This window comes from Aptenodytes patagonicus, chromosome 4, assembly GCF_965638725.1.
Source record: "Aptenodytes patagonicus chromosome 4, bAptPat1.pri.cur, whole genome shotgun sequence".
Taxonomy (NCBI): domain Eukaryota; kingdom Metazoa; phylum Chordata; class Aves; order Sphenisciformes; family Spheniscidae; genus Aptenodytes; species Aptenodytes patagonicus.
Window position 1 is genome coordinate 6,415,947 of NC_134952.1, and position 19,650 is coordinate 6,435,596.

The 19,650-nt window shown below is 46.2% G+C and overlaps 2 protein-coding genes across 6 annotated transcripts in view; one reads left to right on the top strand and one right to left on the bottom strand.

Moving 5' to 3' along the window:
- REEP1 (receptor accessory protein 1) overlaps positions 1-16,859 on the top strand; it is a 74,930-nt gene extending 58,071 nt beyond the window's left edge. Inside the window, exons 8-10 of one of the 5 annotated variants that reach the window (XM_076335719.1) lie at positions 1,692-1,727; positions 10,317-10,456; positions 12,959-16,859. In XM_076335719.1, coding sequence (XP_076191834.1) covers positions 1,692-1,727; positions 10,317-10,456; positions 12,959-13,030 — 248 coding nt within the window. In that variant the 3' untranslated portion in view covers positions 13,031-16,859. Of the gene's footprint in view, positions 1-1,691; positions 1,728-5,683; positions 6,137-10,316; positions 10,457-12,958 lie in introns of those variants that run through there. The other 4 variants (XM_076335720.1, XM_076335723.1, XM_076335722.1 and 1 more) reach the window with 4 other exon arrangements.
- An 857-nt stretch (positions 16,860-17,716) lies between these two features.
- On the bottom strand, positions 17,717-19,609 carry MRPL35 (mitochondrial ribosomal protein L35). Its single transcript, XM_076335730.1, has 4 exons — positions 19,353-19,609; positions 19,044-19,221; positions 18,315-18,459; positions 17,717-18,080 (listed from the first exon to the last, which is right to left on the bottom strand). The coding sequence occupies exons 1-4, from the start codon at positions 19,387-19,389 to the stop codon at positions 17,892-17,894; spliced, it is 549 nt and encodes a 182-aa protein (XP_076191845.1). The 5' UTR covers positions 19,390-19,609; the 3' UTR covers positions 17,717-17,891.
- Between the last annotated feature and the right edge of the window lie 41 nt (positions 19,610-19,650).

The following is a 19,650-nucleotide window of genomic DNA, read 5'->3' on the forward strand; positions in this document are numbered from 1 at the left end:
TCCAGTGTGGGCTAGGCACTGGAGGCCAGCCTTGCTTTTGGGTGAGTCAGTGGGATATATTTCAGCAGCAGGAGATTTGCGTTGCATCACGGGACTGTCAGTGTCCAGAGCTTACGCTGTCTGGGCCAGAGGATCACATATTATGGAGCCACCCTCTGTGTGGCCCAGACTGAGTGCTCTTTCTGCTGAAGCTTACCCCAGGCAGAGATCGTTCTGAGCTGGAATGATTTCAAAGCAGAAATGCGCAGTATGCTTTCTGATACTCTCCACTCCTCTGTGCAGGAGAGAGTCAAGGCTGCGTCTTGGTTTTGCACTTAAGCGCTGAAGGCTTTGCAGGTGGGGGAGTATCAGCATTCAGGATATGTCTGGATAGCTCAGTCACCACCAACCAGAAAAACTCCAGAAAGATGTGTGAGAACAGCCCATATGTATATGTTGTATGAGCTCTCAGAGACTAAACCTTCATAAAACTGTGATCAGCTACCTTCTGTGTAAAATCTGAGGCTAAACCCACAGCAGATCTCTTGAGGTTGGTTGAGACTCATCTTTTTTATACAAAGGCCATAGTTTCATGGCAGCATCCAGCCAATGTGAGCCAACACTCCCGTTGAAAGGGTATGTCCCGGCTGCTTGCTTCTGCCCCATACCATCCTTTCCCTTGGACATGTTTAAATCTTATTTATATATGCTGACCCCAGCCAGGGAGCTGTTTCAAGTTAAATGCTGTTCCTTGCTTCCAGGTTGCTCTTGACCTGGGTCAGATCCTGAATCCAGTAGAGAGCAGCAGCACAGACATCAGCAATAGGACAAGGAAGGCGGAGGCCAGAGTGCGAGGGGCAACGGGACACCTGCTTTCAGCAGCAGCACTGGTTTATGCTGGTTTAAAATGACTGTGAAACTGTGGAAGAACTTTCAGTGTCTACAGTGCAGGATAATCATGACCAAAGAAACCACACAGAGCTCAAACCTTTTTTTTCTCCAAAAGCTTTTTTTTATCTGGAGTCATTGATGCCACTGTGAGGATTAAATTGGAAGGCTCAAACTGGAAATTATTTCTAGGCTGTTTCCTGGAACACAAGCTGTCCACAGGATGAAGCTGTAAAAGTCACGCTTTTATGAACAGCTGTGAATCACCTGCATTTGCACTGAAGGGTGCAATGCAATTCCCTTGGTTGCTTTCATTCTTACGGCAATTCCACCAAAATATAATTCCTGCAGGACTCCTCAGCACATTCCTGATGTAGGAAGATCAGGGATCTGTGGATAGTTTTCCTTCAGAAGCTGCGTGAATGGCTGCACTAGTGCTTGTAGAAGTCTAAATCTACTGAAAAAAATTCAGGCGTGTAGCAATACAAGTTCCAGTATTGTATCCTGTGTTTATTGTCATACAGTGTTTTGCACTGTGTTACCCATTGCTTATCCACGCTCCCAGGCCCCTCTAGTCAGGAGTTATTTCTGTTTAGTGATCTGAGAACAGAGCCAGGGAGCTGTACGTAATCCCAGCCTTAACACCCACTAGGCACGTAGCCTGGGGTGAGGCACGTTCCTGAGTCTGTGCTCCATGCTGGTGAATAGAGATCATCATCTCTTAATGCACGTGGGGGCCATGAAGTCCACCTCAGGATGATACCAAGTGTTTTCTGAGAGATGGCTTAGCCTCATGAGTTCCTAATGCTCAGCTCCTCTTTCAGTGTGCACGTGTTGCTCAGTATGCCGACTCCTCAGAGGTGAGTGCTGGATTTCCTGCGCCCCAATACCCACGCATCCCTTTCAGGCATGACTGCGTTCCCCAGCCTGGCTTGCTCCTGCCGCTTGTACTCACTGGGTTTCCTAACACCAGGGGAACAAACCAGGGGAAGGCCAGGCTGCGAGTGAGTTTGTGAGCTGTGTGTGTGCTGATGGCAAGTATTGCGGTGCTTCTTACCTTACTGACCTGTGTTACCCAAGGCTGGGGATTGTTTCTCTGGAGAAAAACCTCAGTCCTTTCTGTTCTAAAGGATGTACCACTGTTCTTGCTGCATTGGTGTAACTCCTGCCCCTTATCCCCCAGTGCTAGTGTAAAACCACAGGGAAACCAGCAAGAGCAAACCTTCCTCAGTCCCAGCCCTGTATTGCTCTGTTCCCTAAGACACGTGTTTCTTTGTTGGTGGAGAGGACGCTTATGTTTGGGATGAGCAGGGTAAATAACAAAGCCCAGTAGCAGACCCTGGTACCATGAAATAGGGTTGAACAGACTCTCCCTGCTTCAGTCTGTGCTAGAGCCATTTTTGAAAAATGTCCCACTGTCCCCAGTCTTGCTTGTGTTTACAAACTTAGGAGTGTAGTGAACGGTTTAGCTGCCGGTGGTCTTTTCAATGCTGCACCAGTTAGCTTGGTTGCTAAGAGCTGAGCTGTATCACTTCTGCATTTTGTCCCAGTGGCATATGAAAGGAGGGTGAGGCCTCTGATTTGGGCATGCCAGAGGATGGGGCTGCCAAGCAGCTTGTCTAGGGAGAAAGAAGAAATCCAGACTGGCAGCATCTCATGTTGGTGGAAGCAAAAGACCTAACTCCTTTACTTCTCATCTCGTGCTTTTTGTTTATTTTGCACACTGTAATCAACCTGGGGATGGCAGCAGAGGGACTGAAAGATCACAGTGCTGCCACCGTGCTGCAGCCATCGCTGCAGGCTCATGTCACTTCCAGAGTACTAGGGTGTGTGTTCCCACTGCCTTGTGCCTGATGTGCTGTGCAGCCCTGTGCAGCATTAACGTTTGGAGGCTGGTGATCCCAGCCTGACACTGTCTCCTTGCACACCACGTAGGTGGCAAACCAACCCTCATATTTGGTTTGTCACCCTCCCTGTTGTCCTTTTCCAGTTCTTTGCACTAGCACATTTGGGGTGTGTGCGCCACTGTGCAGGAGAATGAAGCCTGTTTAAGGTGGTATTTGTTTAAGCAATCATGAAAGACTTGTATTCACAGTCTATTTTATTAGCACCCTTCTAATTTTAGCCTAAACCGATTTTATGGATTTGACTTCAAAGCGTTATTTATAAAAAGAATCACTGAATCCTTAAGTGCTATTAAGTCATGAGTTAATCTTAGGAAAGTCATTTAATGATGCTAAAGCAGTAATCAGTCCAATATGTTTACAAATTGGGCCCAAAGTCATGTTGATCTGGTTTAAATTGCGTACCCTGTCATTCAGATTGGCTTGTCTTACTATTTTTTTTCCCCCTGACATAATTCAGTCCCTTAGACCATGTCAATAGATATGCTGAGGCTCTATCTCATAGAGGGTTCATTCTGTCTCCACAGGCTGCCCTTTCTCTGTCTCCAAGGCAATAGATGCATTAATGCACTCTCAGACAACGGCCTGCCGTTTAAAATGCTCCTTTGTAAGTGCAGCTTTGGTAGCTTAGAGAGCTGACTACGTAATGTGAAGGCATTTTCTCAACACCACAAAAAGCAGGGAGAAGAAAGAAGCTAAGTTTGTTTAGCTAGGACTGTGTTGTCCTGAACTATTGGCACTCATCTTTCCTTGGTGCAAACTTTTGTGTAGCCAGTTTCAGAGTACAATCGTTAACAGTACTCATTTCCAAAGAGTTTATAATCTAAATGGGCAGATAGTCAAGCCTTACCTCAAGCAGGAGTATTAAAGGCTGGTTTAGAGCCATGATGCAGCCTTTTTGGCAGGAGCAGTTGCCTTAATGCTCTTGCAGGTGAAACTCAATTGTTTCTCTCTCTGGCTGACTCATAGGAACCCCCACAGCTCTTAGGAGAGTACAGGCTGGTGGGAGCAAAAGTCTGCCCATCCTGCTCCCTATGATGGGAAGGTCCCATCCCCCCAGATAATATCCTGAGGGAAGGTTTCATGAGGATGTGGCCTGCAGGTGCCATGGAGTGTACGTTTATGCAGAGACTGAAGGCCAGGGTGAGTGCAGCATGAGCTCGCCCTGTACGGGAGCAGATCCGTCACTAGTCAGCGGTGGTGGGCACCTCTGCCACTGAAGCTGTTTGCTTCACAGAAGAGCTCTTTCCTGCCCACTTGGCTCACTCCAGCTGGCCTCATGGCCTGCACATGACACAAGCATTGACACAATTCAGGACATTCATCCTCCTTCACTCTGGGCAGCATCACTAAATGCAAGCGTGTTCCACTATATATACTCCAGCGTGTCTTGACAGCTTCTGTGTCAGCTCTTCTTGCTCTTGTTCAGTGGCAGGCCTTTGCTGGCAAAACTCCTCCCAGGTCTTTACACAAGTTTCTGATTTATCTCTTCTATGTTCACGGCCTGTGGAAAGTCAGGCTGCAGCATTAAGGAACAACGGTACAATTACATAAGAGCTCTTCTTCCTCTTCAGGAAGGACAGAGTGAAAATCTCCAGGGATATCTGTTTGTCTTTTGGCAGTGCCTGGTAAATGCTTAAATGCATTAAATAAGCTTGCTTGGAACTGGCATTTAAGAAGTAACAAATACTATGTTTGGTGGTATTCTCTCAACTAACGTCTCTTAGGTGCTGTGGCATGGTTGAGAGGGAGGAACAATTTTAATCCTTGCAGAGAATAAATATATCTAGCAGATATTGAAGAATCAGCTGTATATCAGGAGAACTGTTGTGGCTGCATGTATTTGAGGGGGTATTTAATACTAAAATGCTGATCAGGAGCCTTAGGCAATGTAAGAAATGCGCAAGGACGTTAGTGATGAATGGGACTGTTGTTTGAGTGTGCACTGCAGGGTTGTGCTCCATAGTGGTGACTGATACAGTAATGTACGCCTTAAAAACTACAGCTCAGCAGTGACTGACGGTCAGCCTAGCCAACATGTTCAGTCAGCCATCCACAAGGTGTTGTATCATAAAGCCAGCCCCTGGAGTTTTCCCAATAAAATAGCTGGATGTCTTCCTATGTGTGGTTGTCACCCTGAAGACAAGGTGACAGATCACAGACAGTCAGCAGTACAGCTCAACGAGGACCTTAATGGGACATTCACTTAATTGTGTTTTAAACAAATCACCTTATCGGTATATTAGATGTATCCAACCCCTTCTTTGTGATATACTACAAATTGCACATGAGATTATTACAGTGGAGAGTACTTTTAAAAAACTAATTGACTTTGCATCAAGGGGGCTGTTCATATATCTCTGAACTCATTCAATTAAATGGTGTAGGCGGTTTCATTTCTGTTCTTAGCCAGTTTTGCTTCCAGCTCTTGTGCTGGGGATTTACAGAATTTTTAACCTTTCTCTCATTGAGCTTAAAGAACAAAAGACAACTTTCCGTTGCTCTAGGCGTTTTGTTCCTTAAAACTTCCCTTTACTAAATAGTGAATCAAATTTTTACAGGGATGATTTGCATCACTTTGCAAGACTACCTCTGAATGATAATTTGGGAGTTTCTCTTGGTATTTCAAAATACTTTCATAGTTATTTTGGTTATTTCAGGGAAGGAAAAATTTTCTTAGAAAATCAGTAGGTTCTTTAAGTACATTTGCATTTTAGCAACAGAAAGTTAAAACATTCATTATTATTTAATAAACTCCAGTTGAACCACAGATATTATGAAAGCGAAGATGAAGATTTCTGTGCTCTGAAACAATGTTCCTTCCCCCTCTACACCCAAATGTTTTCCCCTAACAGTTTATTCTTTCCTTTTCTCTATGTAAATATTATGGGACTCTGATGTAAGTGTTACAGATTGCATGAGTTTTCTTCTGAGGTGTTTGGAATAGACTAGCACTTAACAACTTAATCATTTGTGGGATGTGTTTTCATTAACGGATGACTTTGTTGATGTGATTAAACCTGTTTGCTTTGGTTGCACTTGACTTCAGCTTTGGAAAGGATGTCTGCCTCTGTTTTGTCGCTCCTGGGCAGTGTGTGCTGGTGGAGTTGGCTGCTCCTAACTTCCTGGTTTGGCAATGAAAACTGTTGGGGAAATACATGACTTGGGTCAATGTCTTTTGGAAATGATGGCAAATTTGTCTTTGTTGCAGGGAAAAGAAGCTGATCGCCATCGTATAATAAATATCTGCTCTCTTGCCCTTACTAAGTGGTGTGCAAACCTCCTTATATGAATTATCCCCTGGAAAGGCTTAGTTCTGGAGTGACTTTATCTTCCACTACAATAATACAATACCTTGCTCCTGGTTCGTGTAGTCTGTGACTGTGGTTTTCCCCATTGCTCCCGAAGAATTACAGTGACAGGAGAAAGAAGTTTTGCCTGGGAAAATAAGGGGGGGTCCAGCTTCTCTCAAAGGTATTGGGGTGCCTGATTCCCACTGTAACTGTATTTAAGTGTCTAAATTTTTCAGAGGATCTAGATCAAAGTCCTTTGCTCCTCTGTAATTAGAGTGGGCCAGGCCCTCACCTCTGTTGTACTCATGAAAATCCATAGGAGTTATTCTGGATTTAAACAGCAGCATAGATCAGAGCCTGAATCAAAGCAATTGCTGAAAACACAGCCTGCTACTGAATCCCATTTGTTGCTGTAGAAAGAGTTTTGCAAGTGAGATTTTTTTAGCCCATGTAGAATCACAGAGATTAAAGATGACGACAATCTGGCCCTACATTCCCTTGTCCATGCTGGGTTGTTCCCCGTGGTGCATTTAATAGCTTAGATCCCAACCCTGTCTACTTTAACTTGGAACATGCCCAGCTTCAGGACTTCCCACACATGTGTTGGTTGTATCGCTTCCCTTTGAAGGAATTAGATAGGATGATAGGAACTGGAATTAAGGCGTCCCTTTCCTTAGGCTGTTCACAGTCAGATTCTGTCTTGCCTTAGTGAAGAGAAGAGAGTAATCTGGTCTGGATACTGAAAAGACGTTTGCAAGAGGCAGCAGCAGCTTTAGCCCTGGCACACCAGCCGATTTCCCGTTTCTGCAGCGATTCTGCCCCTTCACGCAAAGGTGTGGAGCCATAAATGTAAGAGGTGGAGACACCCGAAACACAGCCCACTCTGAGATGGGCAGTGAGAGTCACCCAAAGATGAGAGAGCCAGGGGAGACGTCTGGCATATGGTCCATGCTTTTATGCAGCCACCTCCTGGCTGTGACATGGTCCCTGGAACTGTCAGCTACTCCCCTGGAGCAGCACACGCTGCTGGCTCTGCCACTTTGGGGACATCTGATAGTGGCCTGAGGCCCCACAGCCCCAGATCCTAAAGACGGCTCTTCGAAACACACAGGAGGTCACCGAGGCCAAGTGCTGTCCTTGAGAAGCCTGTGCCAGCCCTGACAACATGTTTTGCTCCTCAGTCTTCACCTTCTCCAGAAACAAACCTTGCTGTCCCAGAACCCATCCATTCACTTGAAGCCTCCATCTCCTTTCTCACTAATTCCTCACATGTGTGCTTATTATTCTGGTTAATCCCCTGCTTTACCTTTTCTCCTGCAGAGGACTCACCCTCTTGGTGTAGGAAAATTAGTTTTTTATCCTGTCATCACTCTATTCACAAAAAAACCCAACTTCAGAGTTGGCATTCACGCAGCAGCCCTTTGGAGATGAGTTGCCTCCAGTCCCACAAGAGCGTAATGCTTCCACAAACGTGGGACAAAGTCTGGCACCCCAGATCAATACGAGGTTGGGATTGCCCACAATACAGGTGTCCTTCCCGAGGCAGGATGGGCAGGGAATCCTCCCTTCGTGTTCCAGGTCTTAAAAAAAGGGCCCTGTGCATTCAGGATCTGCTCTTGTCAGTGGTCAGAAATGTAGTGGAAAGGCCTGGGATAGGGACCCGCTTCTTCCCTTTTCCAGTTCAGTGAGGCTGAAGCAAACCTGGTTCTCATTTGGCTGGTTTTCAGTGCCTCATTCACAATGAGGTGGAGCAGGGGAGAAGAGGGCCTCAGCCCAACTTCCAGTGGACTTTACAGACCTCTCTGCTGCGGGGGTCAAAGCAGTATGTGCCAGCTTGGAGGCTGAGCTTTCCTCTTCATCTTCATGGAAGCAGCTCCAGGACATGGATATGATGCTCAGGCTGATGGGGAGAACGGAAGAGCCTGCAGGAGGCTGTGCCTCTCCTGTGCCTGTCATGGAGATGGGCCAAGCAGGTGGCAGAGCTGCCTGGATATCCTTTTCGCCCAGCACCCAATTCAAGAGAGAGAATAGTATCAGAGAAAGCAACATACGCTTGAAAAGCATGGGATTCCCAGGAGTGTTATCAGGGCTGACAGTTCCTTCTGTCTCCTTTTGCGGTGGAGCGGCTGGCTGTAGGAGAAAGGGAGCAGGGCACATTTGCTTAATCCTGTATGCTCTCAGCTTCAGCAGCCAGCATCTCTGCAGTCTGGTCACTGAACGCTCTAACTCTGGTTCTCTGACACCCCTCCATCCTGTTCCTTTGAAGTCCTCTTTTTCCTGGGCAAAGCCATTGTCTTCTCACAGCAGCACATGGCTGGGGGTGTGCCGTTGGGCCAGCCTTCAGTCCACATCTGAGGGACCTCTGGGGAAGAGGGCAGCTGGGAGCAGTCATATGAATTGGTGTTGGGGGCAGTACTTAGCCTCCAGGCTGCAGATTTGGGTATGTTTGGTTCAGGCTTTGCTCAAGCTCTGAACAAACAGCATTAAAACCAAACTTGACTGCATTTTTCATTGGCTTAGAGAGGCACAAGGACCAACTCCCACATCCAAGAGGACCTAAGCTAGGTTCCTCCTGAATATCTCACTTCCCAAGTGGAAGGATAAAATAGTAATTAAAATAAAATATTCCTGGACGGATTTGCCATGTGGTCTAGAGAACATTTAATTCTCCCCACAGGGTAGTCTTAACACCACAGTCATATATAGAAAAAAAAAATTCAGCATTATCCTGGGCTTCTCTGCAACATGACTATCAGCATTTTCAGTACTGCGGGGAAAAAGTCGACTTCTGACTCTTCCTGGAAACCTGCGATGGTGTCTTCCAGCCTGCCCATGCAAAAGGTGATAAAGGGGTAGAAACATAGGGTCAGTGGCCAGAGGATAGTGTGCACCGCTCTCTTGAGCAACAGCCGCATCCTGTGGGCTGAACACAGGGGCTGAGAGCATTTAGCTGCTGACTTGAATTTGGCACCGGAGAGAGCCCCAGTGACCTGCTCGTGACTTACGGTGTTGCTGTAGCCAAATCACTTCCCTTTGTCTCTCTGTTACCCAATTGAAGAGCTGTTGGAGAATTCAATTCTTTTGTGCTTTAAGGATCTAAATGGATTAGTAAGTATTAGATGTTTAAGAATCCTCTTTGGTTTTAGTCTTTGGTCCAGCAGAGTTTTGCAGTCAGGCTGAGACAAGAAGCACAGAGCATTATTTCTATGTATGCTTATACAACAGTCTAAGTATAGGGCCAGTAATTGTGCCTAATGCTATCTAAACAGCAAACACTTCCACTCCTGACATGTTTCAGAATGAAAAAAGCCTATCAGTCAAGCAAAGAAAGCTCCAGTCCTGCTGATAAGAAACTGTCTGTGGAGATGCAGAAAGCTTGGTCACTCTGGGTGTCCTTTGCTGTACCTCTTGCTTTGGACTGGCCATTAAAAATACCATCTTGCTTCACTGTCTGGATTTAAGGCAGCAAATGGGTTGTGTTGTGCAACATGACCAGTCCCACAAAGATCTTGCCATAAGTTACGAGGTTAAGAACCACCAAGCAGGCGTTAGTGGTCTGTAGTCATGGGGCCATAATCTGCCTTCAGATCCATCACTGGAGTTAATGCTCCATCAGATTTACTCCAGAGTGACAGAAGAGAGACTTTTCCTCGCTCTGGTCTTGCAGCAACACACCCACTTGCTGAGGGTCCATTCAATGCCTGTTGAAGCTTTTGGTTAACTTCAGTGGATCTCAGACTGGGTGCTTGGCTTGAGCTCTCTCAGCTTCAAGTCAATTAGTGCTGCCGTGCTTCATACTTCTGCATCCCAGACAGCTCTGTCCGTACTGTCCAGAGGGCTTCAACACTCATTTGGTGTCTTCTAGAGGACACTCTTTCTGGAAGCAGTAGATGCAGGAACTATGGATGAATCAGCAATTCAAGAAATCAGCTATTTTATTTATCCCTGAGCCAAACAAAAAAAATCTCTTTCTAGTGTCAACGGCCAGAACATCAGAGGCTGTGAATTTAGTCTCAATTCTATGTAAAATAATCCAAATAGAGCTTGTAATAGCTTCATAAACAAGAGCCTTTGATTTCTAACCCCACAGCTGCTATTACTAGTGTGTGATGTGTGAACCTTCTGTCTATTAATCCCTGGAAGATGCATGGCTTTGCAGTGATGTGGTATTTGGTAGAGTGTGAATCAAACCATCACTGATTTCCTCATCCTTTGTCTTCACGTTTAGACTGTAAATGGCCGTGTTAAATAGGTGTGGACAATAAGTATGAAAAGCCACCTGAGGCAAACTGTGAAATAAAAGGCTCTATGTTCTCAGATGATGAAGAGAACTATTCATTGGATTGTGCATCCATGAACAAAAGGCCCAAAAAGAAGGATCAACCCCTTGAGGTACTTCCATATTGTCAAGGCTCCTCCTTCTGTGACATTCCTTGAATCTTCAACTGAATGAACATCTCTCTCTGGTCTAAAAACACTAACTCCAACAATACATTTCTGGTCTTTCAGGGGTGGGTCTTGCTATGGGTTCACTCACTTTGCTGCATGTGTGGATTTCCTGAAAGAAGTCTGAATTAGTGCCTGTGGAGATAATGGTTATATGGGGCTTCAGAGTTGGATCTGAATTGCTAAACTTGTATCTAGCTCTAAACCATGTGCTAATGTGGAGGTGTTTGGGTGAGAGGATTTGGGTATCAACTGCTAGTTGATTTTTCACGTCTGTAGAGGAAAATATATTCTCACCCCCAAGGCAGGTTATGGTGAGAACAGCCAGCACCCACAGCCAGAGCCCTCACAGTTCAGAGCCCAGTCCCTCTCGCTTGAGTTCGCACCTAGGCAAACCCCACTGAAACCAGTGGCAGTTCTTCCTTCATGACTTCAATAGGTTTTTGAATCAGGCACTGTATTAACAAGTATGCTTTAAGTTGCTTCACGGAAACAAAAGAACTAAAGGAGACGCAGATCTCACACTGTGGTTTGCCAAAAGCAATTTTAGCAACATTTTGTTGTGAAGGAAATAAAACCTCCATGGGAGATGCTGTAGGCAAAGACTCCTTCCAGATCCGGGCAGGGGGGATGGAGCCACAGCCAGCAGCTCTCAGATCCGAGCTGGGAGATCTCCACTATGGGAGAGCTGGGTTTGTTCCACCCTCCCCTTGGCTCAGTGTGAGGGAGCTGGAGCAGTGTGGTTTGGTAAGCAGTTGTGTGACCTTGTGGTGGGTCGTCCTACCTCTGGGGGGATCTCACCAAAAGCTGGGCTGCTCTGTTCTTACTGTGGAAAGGTGCAGCCTCTGTAGCTTCTCTCAGAACTGTCAAGTGGCCTCCCAGAGGAGGCAGAGCTATTCATTCCTGATTTAAGAGTCTTCACTGGGCAGTTAATGGCTGCTTTGCTTTAAGAGCCATCTGGCTTCCCAAAGAGCAGCCTTCTCCCAGGCTGCAGGAGATACTGCTGTAGTTGTCAGGCTGTGTCCCTGAGCTCCTGGTTTACAGATAGCGACTCTGAGCCAGCAGCTATGGAGTCTGGGGTGGTGTGGGATCCCTGCCTGCCATACACAGCAGCTTTCTTCCTCAGCTTTTCTCCTCCAGCTGTGCCTTTCTGGATGCAGCCGTCCCATCCAGCTCTGTTCGGCTTTCAGGGATTCACAGTGGGGACTTGGGGTAAAATTTTGGGCTTGGAAGATGGGGTGGGGTGTTGGATTAACCCCATCTCTGCGAAAAACTACCTTGGTTTATGGGCAAGCTGGAAGAGGTGGAGATTTAGATGGAGTCTAAACAAAACCTCACTGCACTGCAGTTCCTTATCTGTATGAATATTTATACCTTGCTGCATCACCGGAATGTGAAAACACAGCATGATCTTGGGTTGAAAAGTCCTATAAAATGGAAATGACAAAGTCCTCACTTATGAATGGTAAGACTGTGTCGTAGTCTTACAGGTAAATAGGTTGATGCTGTTAAAGAAAATAAAGCTTTGGATATTTATGTAAATGGAGTAGAAGAGCTTACCAGGCCTTACAGTGTTACGTGATGCTATGACAGGCCTCCACGCTGAGAATTTGTGCTCCTCCGCAACATCTGGTAGCCATTTCTTTTTGTGAAGCTCGCAAGACACAATGCTATGCCAAAGCTCTTCCGAGAGAAGTATGCACTGCAGATTAGGTTTGGGTTTTTTTTTGTTTGCTAGTCTAACTAATTTCTGTCTCAGTCTGGAGAACGGGGTTGATCGCAGTAAACCAATTTAATGGAGTTGGTCTGGCTCCTCCTGGGCATTCAGGGCTCCTTTTTAAAGCTCTCTGCATCAGCTGACTGCAAGGCAGAATTGCAGTAGTTGGCTTCTAAAATAATTCCAACGGATTGTGTCTGGCCTGTCTCCCAAGCGAGGGGCCGATCTTTTAAAAGAGCTCTGCCTTGTGAGAATTACAGGTCCAGTGTGTTTCACCTTGGGGACCCCTTCAGCTTCGTAATGCCCCAACGAGGTGTACCCTCAGAGGGGCCGTGGCTGGGCTGAACAGTGCAGGGTGGGCTGGGAGACACCAGAGCTGGCTTTCTGCCACCAGTTTGCTCTCTTGATCCAAGAGCTGCTGTAAATGGCACCAATTTGTCCTGGCTCCTTTGACTGTTATGTTATTAGCAATCTTTAGCCACACCTCTAACCAGGGGCCAGAGGGGAAGGTGTTGGTGTAACCTGGGTAAAGGACTACAACAGGTTTCTTAAATGGGTTAGTCTTCAGCTGGTCATTCATTAATGATCTTCAGGGCCAAGATCTGCTTCTCCATTACTTCTTGCCTGGAGCGGGATCATTGTCACAGAGGTGCCACAAAGATGGGTGAGTTTTAAGGAAAGAAAAAACATTTCCTATTATGCCACTGAAGTTTTCTCTTGCTTTTCTGCAGGCACCGCCTAGGACCCTTAGACCTCGCTTCAGGAAGAAAAGTACCTCGTCCTCTGCCACTGAAACAATGTGAGTGCAATGAGCCAATAGCACCAAGATCCACAGAATGTCTCTCTTCTGCCTTAAAGAGCTACTCGTTAATAATGTAGGAAACAGCAGTGGGATGGATGTGCTTTGATGTACAGCATTGTAGACATGGCCTTTCTCTCTCCTCTCTCTGTATCCTTCCGTTACACGCTTCTTGCGTTTGTCCGTGACATGGGTAGGACAGTCTGGCAGACATGTGCAGGCTAAGAGTCCTTGTTCCGTTTGCAGAGTGTACACCCACTCACGCTAATCCTGTAAGGCTGTACATTTACAATTCTCATTTGTGTCTGCATAGCTCTAGCTCTGTGAATGCACAGCGGAAAGAAAAATAATCAGTTACTCATTATGATACATTGACAGCGTATTTATTTATGGCTTTATCATTAATGAAGTGGATTTGCAGAAGCCATGGGTTTCTCTTTCCTCCCTTCTTCCTCAAGACTGTGAATGATGTAACAAATGTCAGAGTACTTTGACTGTACAAAACCTCCAAGATTCATTAGCAAAAGCTGAGCTGCAACTCTGTTTCTCTTTCTGCAAGTAAATCATGTGTATTCTGAGAAAATCATTGTACTAAAAACCATAGAGACAGAACCACTTACAGAGGACGAGGAAGAGACATGCAAGAGAAAATAAATGGTTTCAACGATGTAATGAAGGGGGAGTCTTAATTTTGATCAGCCTGAGCCAGGAGAGTATTGTGTGGAAAATGATGGCGGCTAGAAGAACTAGATCGTATCGCTTGTGGCAAATGTTCTACTGCCAGTTTTAAAGTGTGAGCAAGCCAGACTTGTACTAGCTGCAGCGACAGAAGTTAGAATCAATTTAGTGACGCGCTTCCAGGGGAAAACTCACCTTTCTCCCCTGCCTGCAATAGTGTCAGTCCCAGCGCTCTGCTTTCCTGGTGAGGTGCTGCTGTTTTACTTGCACAGGCAGAGCAGGGCGCTGGGTCTGAGCTGCTTTTTTGAAGCCTGGAGTTTCACCTGTAGCATGGAGTTTGGTTAGAACCACAAGAACCAGATGGAGTGGTGTATTTGTATCCATGTATAAATGAGAAATATAAAAGAAGAGGAAGACGTGGTAGGGTTTGTGTATTTGTGCTTCAAGTTGGTGTCTCTTGTAAGTGTTGAGCATGTGAGATTCACACAGAAGTTAATTACGTGACCCTTTGTGTTTGCTCTTGGACCTGTCACATAGACTAGAAAAGCATTTAGCATTACATAGAACGTGCCATCACTAATGGATCAGTACACGGGCTTGATGATGAACAGGACTGTTCATCTAGTTCAGGTGCAGCAGTCCAGAATGCCAACAGCCGGCTGGAGTGTATCAGGCTCAGAGATAAATCTGAAGTGGCCTTTGAAACCTTTTCTCTGCCGGATATGCATCGATATCCCAGCTGTCCCTGTCTGATGGATCCCTGAGGTTTCCCCCAGACCTTCCTACATATGTGGGGAAGAGAGGAATAAATTATGCGCCCGCACAAATGTTTGTCTGACCTGGCTAGGAAGTGGAAAAAGCAAGCAGGTATTTCCTGTGTCTGCCGCCACATTTGGCCTCATTACCTGAGAATTTTATTTCCTTTATGTGTGCTAATTCAATCCTATTTTGCAATGGGTAAGAAGGAAAAAGCCCTCAGAAAGTAAACTGAAATAAACCCAACAAACCTGTCTAAATAGCAGTTACAGAAGAGTCAGTCCTTGGAAGATACTCAGCAAAAGCTTTGAGGAGCTAAGCTCGTGTGTTTTATTTTTAAGCAGCTTTAGAGTTTATTTGATTTCTTTTGGCAAACATTAAAAAGTAATAGAAAAACTGCCTGCAGTGTTAGCAGAAAATAAAATCCTGTTGCAAGCAAGCTATGTTTCCCTGCTCTGCAATGGGCTGCCATAAGATAAAAAAGCAGCCGACAAGTTTGCACTCATTTATGCCAAAAAACCCCAACAACATAGAGCTACATAACATCTGACAAATTCTATTCTCAGACACGCTGTATTAACATTGATTCTCACTAAAATTATTAAATGTGCGTCTAATCTGCTGTTTCACTGTAAACTTGACTGTTTAGCATTTCTAAGTGCTGAGGTGAAATTGTTGACAAGGGAGTTGCCTTATATCTCTCAAAACATTCACTGTATAAATGAGAAAAATAAACCTTTTCATATCTCTGGCAAAAATGTATTACTTCATCAAGCGAGCTGTGTATTTGTGTATAGCTAGACAAGAAATGCGAATGCCTACCCACGTACACTTAGTGCTGTAGTGTTCTGTATACAGAAGAGAACGGTCATTTGCTTTTGATTCCCCATCTTCCACACACAGGTTGTTTACAGGTGTTGCCCCAAGTCTGTCGTTTCACTCTTTGGCTACTTGCATTCATTCCGAACAAACGCCAGACATGAAGTCCTTTGTCGCAGTTTTTCTCTTGAGCCCCTGCCAAGGAACAAGCCCGATTCAGCGAGTCGCCTCCCTGCGCTGATGCTGACCCCTCCTGGCAAACGGGAGTTTGCAGGACTCGAGCGAAGAGGGGACACATGGATGGCGGCTTCTCAGGCGTGTGTTGATGCGGAGCAATTCTCGGCTTCCTCCCAGCTCAGGCTCTGAGGGTGCAAGCCGGCTAACCGCTTGCAGATTACTCCTAGAAGCAAGCAATCCTTCAGCTGATGGTTTAAAATAGCAACAGATCTGGCTTGAGTAAGAAAAGCCCTGTCATAGGGGCCTTTCAGGCAGCCGTCCTCTACAATTGGTCCTGTAGGGCAGGCAGGCACCTCCCGACTTCTCAGAGATGGCCTGGAGAGCGTAACCCTGAAAGAAACAGGCCAGCCCCAGAAAATACAGCCTTTAACCAGCACAAGGCTCAAGTGAAATGTGCGTTGAGCAAGTAAAATTGAGGCTGAGGGGAAGGAAACTGCAGCTGAAGATAGTCCATGGTAAACAGGCCTATGAATTACCTCACCCATTTCCCATAAATTCACCTCAATTATGAAGAGAACAAGCTCGAGGAGGTCAGCACAGTCCTCCACGCCTCCTTTCTTGTTGTAGGGGCCAGTGTCAGCGCAGTTACACCAATTGCTGAATCAGGATCACATCAAATACAGACCAGACAGACTTCATGTGTATCACTGACACCTTGGAATTAATCCCATGCTAATCTAAATTGTGTAAGTGCAAACCCAGCATAGAAGGAAAGGAGAATGGGGTTATTTATTCCTAATGAGAGGGAGAAAGCTGCTTGGAGAGGTACGATGCTCCCTAGCCTCATGTAAACAACCTGCTGCCTCCGACTGCTCTCTGGAGTGTTCTCGTGTACTTGTACTTGTGACCGAATGCTTGCTGATCACAGTCTCATTTTTGCTCTTTGTTTCGGGTACCCATTTTGCATCTAGCACCATATCTGAAATAGCAGAGAACACTACGTTGGGATTTGCATTTAGACAAACTATTTGAGGATCGTAATTGTGCCCTTCACGTGATGGTAGAAAAGATCTGTGATGAAATGGTACACTTAACGCCTCACAAGGATGGCCATTACAACAGTATTCCAAAGGTTGATGTTTTGTTGGTTTTGTTATACTGCTTGATCTACATCTTGAATAAAGTCTTAATCTTTTCTTGAAAAAAAAAAGAAAAAAAAAGAAAACATCTTTAGTCTGTTCAATGTATCTGGCAGGCCAGAATAATTACTTTGATGGCTGTATTATTTTTATCTCAATTCTGGCTGACTGTATATAGATGTATTCACTAAGTGCTGCATGTCCTTCAGAACTTCTTTCTGTATTATGAACTGGAAAAGAAAATACAGCTACTGAACACTCTGAGTAACTGGTGAATTCATTGAAACGCTACAGCCTTGTACGGCAAAGCATCTCTTGCTATACAGGTGGCTCTGGAGCTGATAACCAGGGACTACCTGCTTAATAATGGGTTAATTATTAATGAACATTTTGAAGCTACTGCTAGAAGCAACTGCTTTTCATACACTTGCTGGAGTACCAGCTTTGTAGAGAAAACCTCCGACCTAGCCCTCAGCGAAACCAGAGATGACTTGCATTTACGCTCCAAAAGGACCCTGTAATCAGCCCTTGGTTTTGTCCCATATATACATGTGACCAGAGGTACGCAGCGTGAGGTGTAATGAGGCTTACGGAAAGGATAAAAAAAAATACAGTACTCAGAACTGACTGCTTGAGGACGTAGCGTAGGAGCCAAAGAACATATTCTACTACTCAAAAACCAACACAGAATACAAAATGCGAGTTCTGTAATGAAATCTGGTGGCCAATACATTTTTACATCGGTTATAAAAACTGCACGTAGCCATGAAATGCTGTTTTTTTCTATGCTCTCTGGCATGGAGACATGGCCACAGTTTATCTGGTACAGTGACAGGCAACAATACCGTAACAGACCCTGCTCTCCTTTCTCCCCTTCCCCAAGGAGACTCCATTCAGTGAGCTACCAGTAGGTCTGGACACAGCAAAATATATCCTGGGGTTACTTAAACGTGTTTCTTTTAAAAATTTTAAGACTAAGTATGTTGAATTTTTCACTTTTAGTGATGTCTAGACTGTATTCACCCATGTTACACACAATCGCATGAAACCAACAGACGTTCAGGTTGACGTAGGTGACCAGCTTGACCTCTGCTAAATAAAACACGAATTGCAGCTCAAGACAATCTTGAATATTCCTTTATTTTGGGCATCAATACCCATAATTCTGATCAGATGATACGCGTATGTTGATTTAGAAAAGTAACAGGTATTACAGATTTATGTTCTAAAATTGAGACCATACTAGATGTACCACTGCCTTTTTCCTAGAGAGGTGCAAAAATGAAACCAAGATTTCTACACACGAAGATTCGTGCGATCGTGATACTTCTGGTAGGGATCATCAACATACCAATTTCTTCTTTTCCAGAAAGAAGTGGTCATTTTATCAAGGAGTTTACATTGTGTTCTAGTGCACAACACGAGCTCTCTCAAACGCTTCTTCTGGGCAGCTGACTTTTTCCACAGTTTCTTCTTATAACCGGCCTGTCAGAAGAAAATACACAAAAGGCTTTTAAGTGGGTCGCTGCAAATACACATACGCAGCAATACTGATAAGCAAACCAGGACAAATTCCCCACTTTCAGGAAGACGGGAGTCTCTGGAGCTTTTTTTAATTTCCATACTAGCTGCTGCCCTCTAACGGAAGGAGAGCAATTAGCCCACTGACTGTAAACATGCTTTTATTACAAAAAAAGAAGAAAAAAAAAAAAGTCTTACCCTTCTCCTAACCCAAAGGCCATTGTGCAGCCGGAGAAACCTATCGATGACAGCTTTCACAGTTTTCCTTTTTCCATTCCGCAAGCTACAGTAAGTGAGAGTCCTCGCTGGCTGTTGGAGTATACTTGGAAGTAGAGATGTGACACTAAAAAAAAAATAAAAAAATAAACCACCCCCAAAACAGGGAAAGAATAGAAGAGGAACGAAACATCTTTTTCTAGAAGTAATCATTGGCTTTTTCACGTAAAGAGAAACCCGGAGTGACTGCGACTTGTTTGAAGGAGGATAACAAGAACTCACATTGCAGCACACCGCTTACTGAGCGCGCACGTATGGACACCAGCTGCAGAGCTGAACTCTAGCTGAAATTAATTTCAAGGTCATTATTCCACACGCAACAGCTTTTTCATCCAACAGGAGTGGTTGAACACTCGAGCAAACATTCAACCGTTACTGGCATTCAGAAATCACTTTTAGAACGTTAATGGCCAGCAAGAGCAGCAGTGCCGATGAGAACAACGAGGCTTTTTCTAAAGCCCGCGTCTGCACGGCATATTCCGTTTCACATCCTGCTTCAAGCGTTACGCTTAGCAGAAGTGGGAGACTTAGGGCTAAAACAGAGACCCGTCTGCTAGAGCAAAGAGCAGCCCAAGAAGCTTCTCAGAGGAAGAGGTTTAGGTAAACCTCCATTTTAAGCTTTTTTTCCAGAAAGAACCGCGCCGGCTGTACCTGCTGAGGACCGAGGGGCTGCCTCCCCCGGGCAGGTTCCCCGAGGGCAGCCGCGGTTTCCAGAGCGGGGCCGCTGCTGGTGCCCGCGCTTGCCTGACGCACCGGGCGGAGAAGCCGGAGAGAGCGCGTCCCGCGCCGGGGCTGCGGGCAGCCCACGGGGCCCAGCGCCCCAGGATCCCTGCGGAGAGCCGGACCCTCAGGAGACGCCCCGCAATGCCGCCCCGCAACGCCGCCATTTCACAGGCAGCCCCCTCGCCCCCCGGCCCGACATGGCCGCCCGCCTCCCCTCAGCCGCCGCGCGCCACCGACCCGCCACAGCCCCGCGCGCCGCCGCCGCCGCCGCCATGTCCCCGCGCCCCGGCTACGGCAGCCGGCGAAGGTCACGCTGCGCCGGGGGCGGGGCGGCGCCGTGCCCCGCCTAGCGGGGCGCTGCCTAGGGCAGCCTCAGTCCGCCTTGTCCTCGCTACGAGGGGAGCCGCCGTCCGGGCCCGCTTCATCCCCCGCCGCAGCACCGGCGGTGACCGCTGCCTGTCCCGGAGAGCCCCACGCGGCCCCACCGGGGCCGCCCCGGGACCCCTCTCCCGCGCATGCGCCACCGGGGCCGCCC

Bases quoted from the DNA above. Each gene is read 5' to 3' on its own strand.
- MRPL35 (XM_076335730.1), bottom strand. From the start codon at position 19,389: ATGGCGGCGGCGGCGGCGGCGCGCGGGGCTGTGGCGG. The intron at 19,222-19,352 runs GTCGGTGGCGCG...GGCTCTCCGCAG, and splicing joins GGCGCGCGGGGCTGTGGCGG to GGATCCTGGGGCGCTGGGCC. The intron at 18,460-19,043 runs GTACAGCCGGCG...TTTTTTTTTTAG, and splicing joins AGCCCCTCGGTCCTCAGCAG to TGTCACATCTCTACTTCCAA.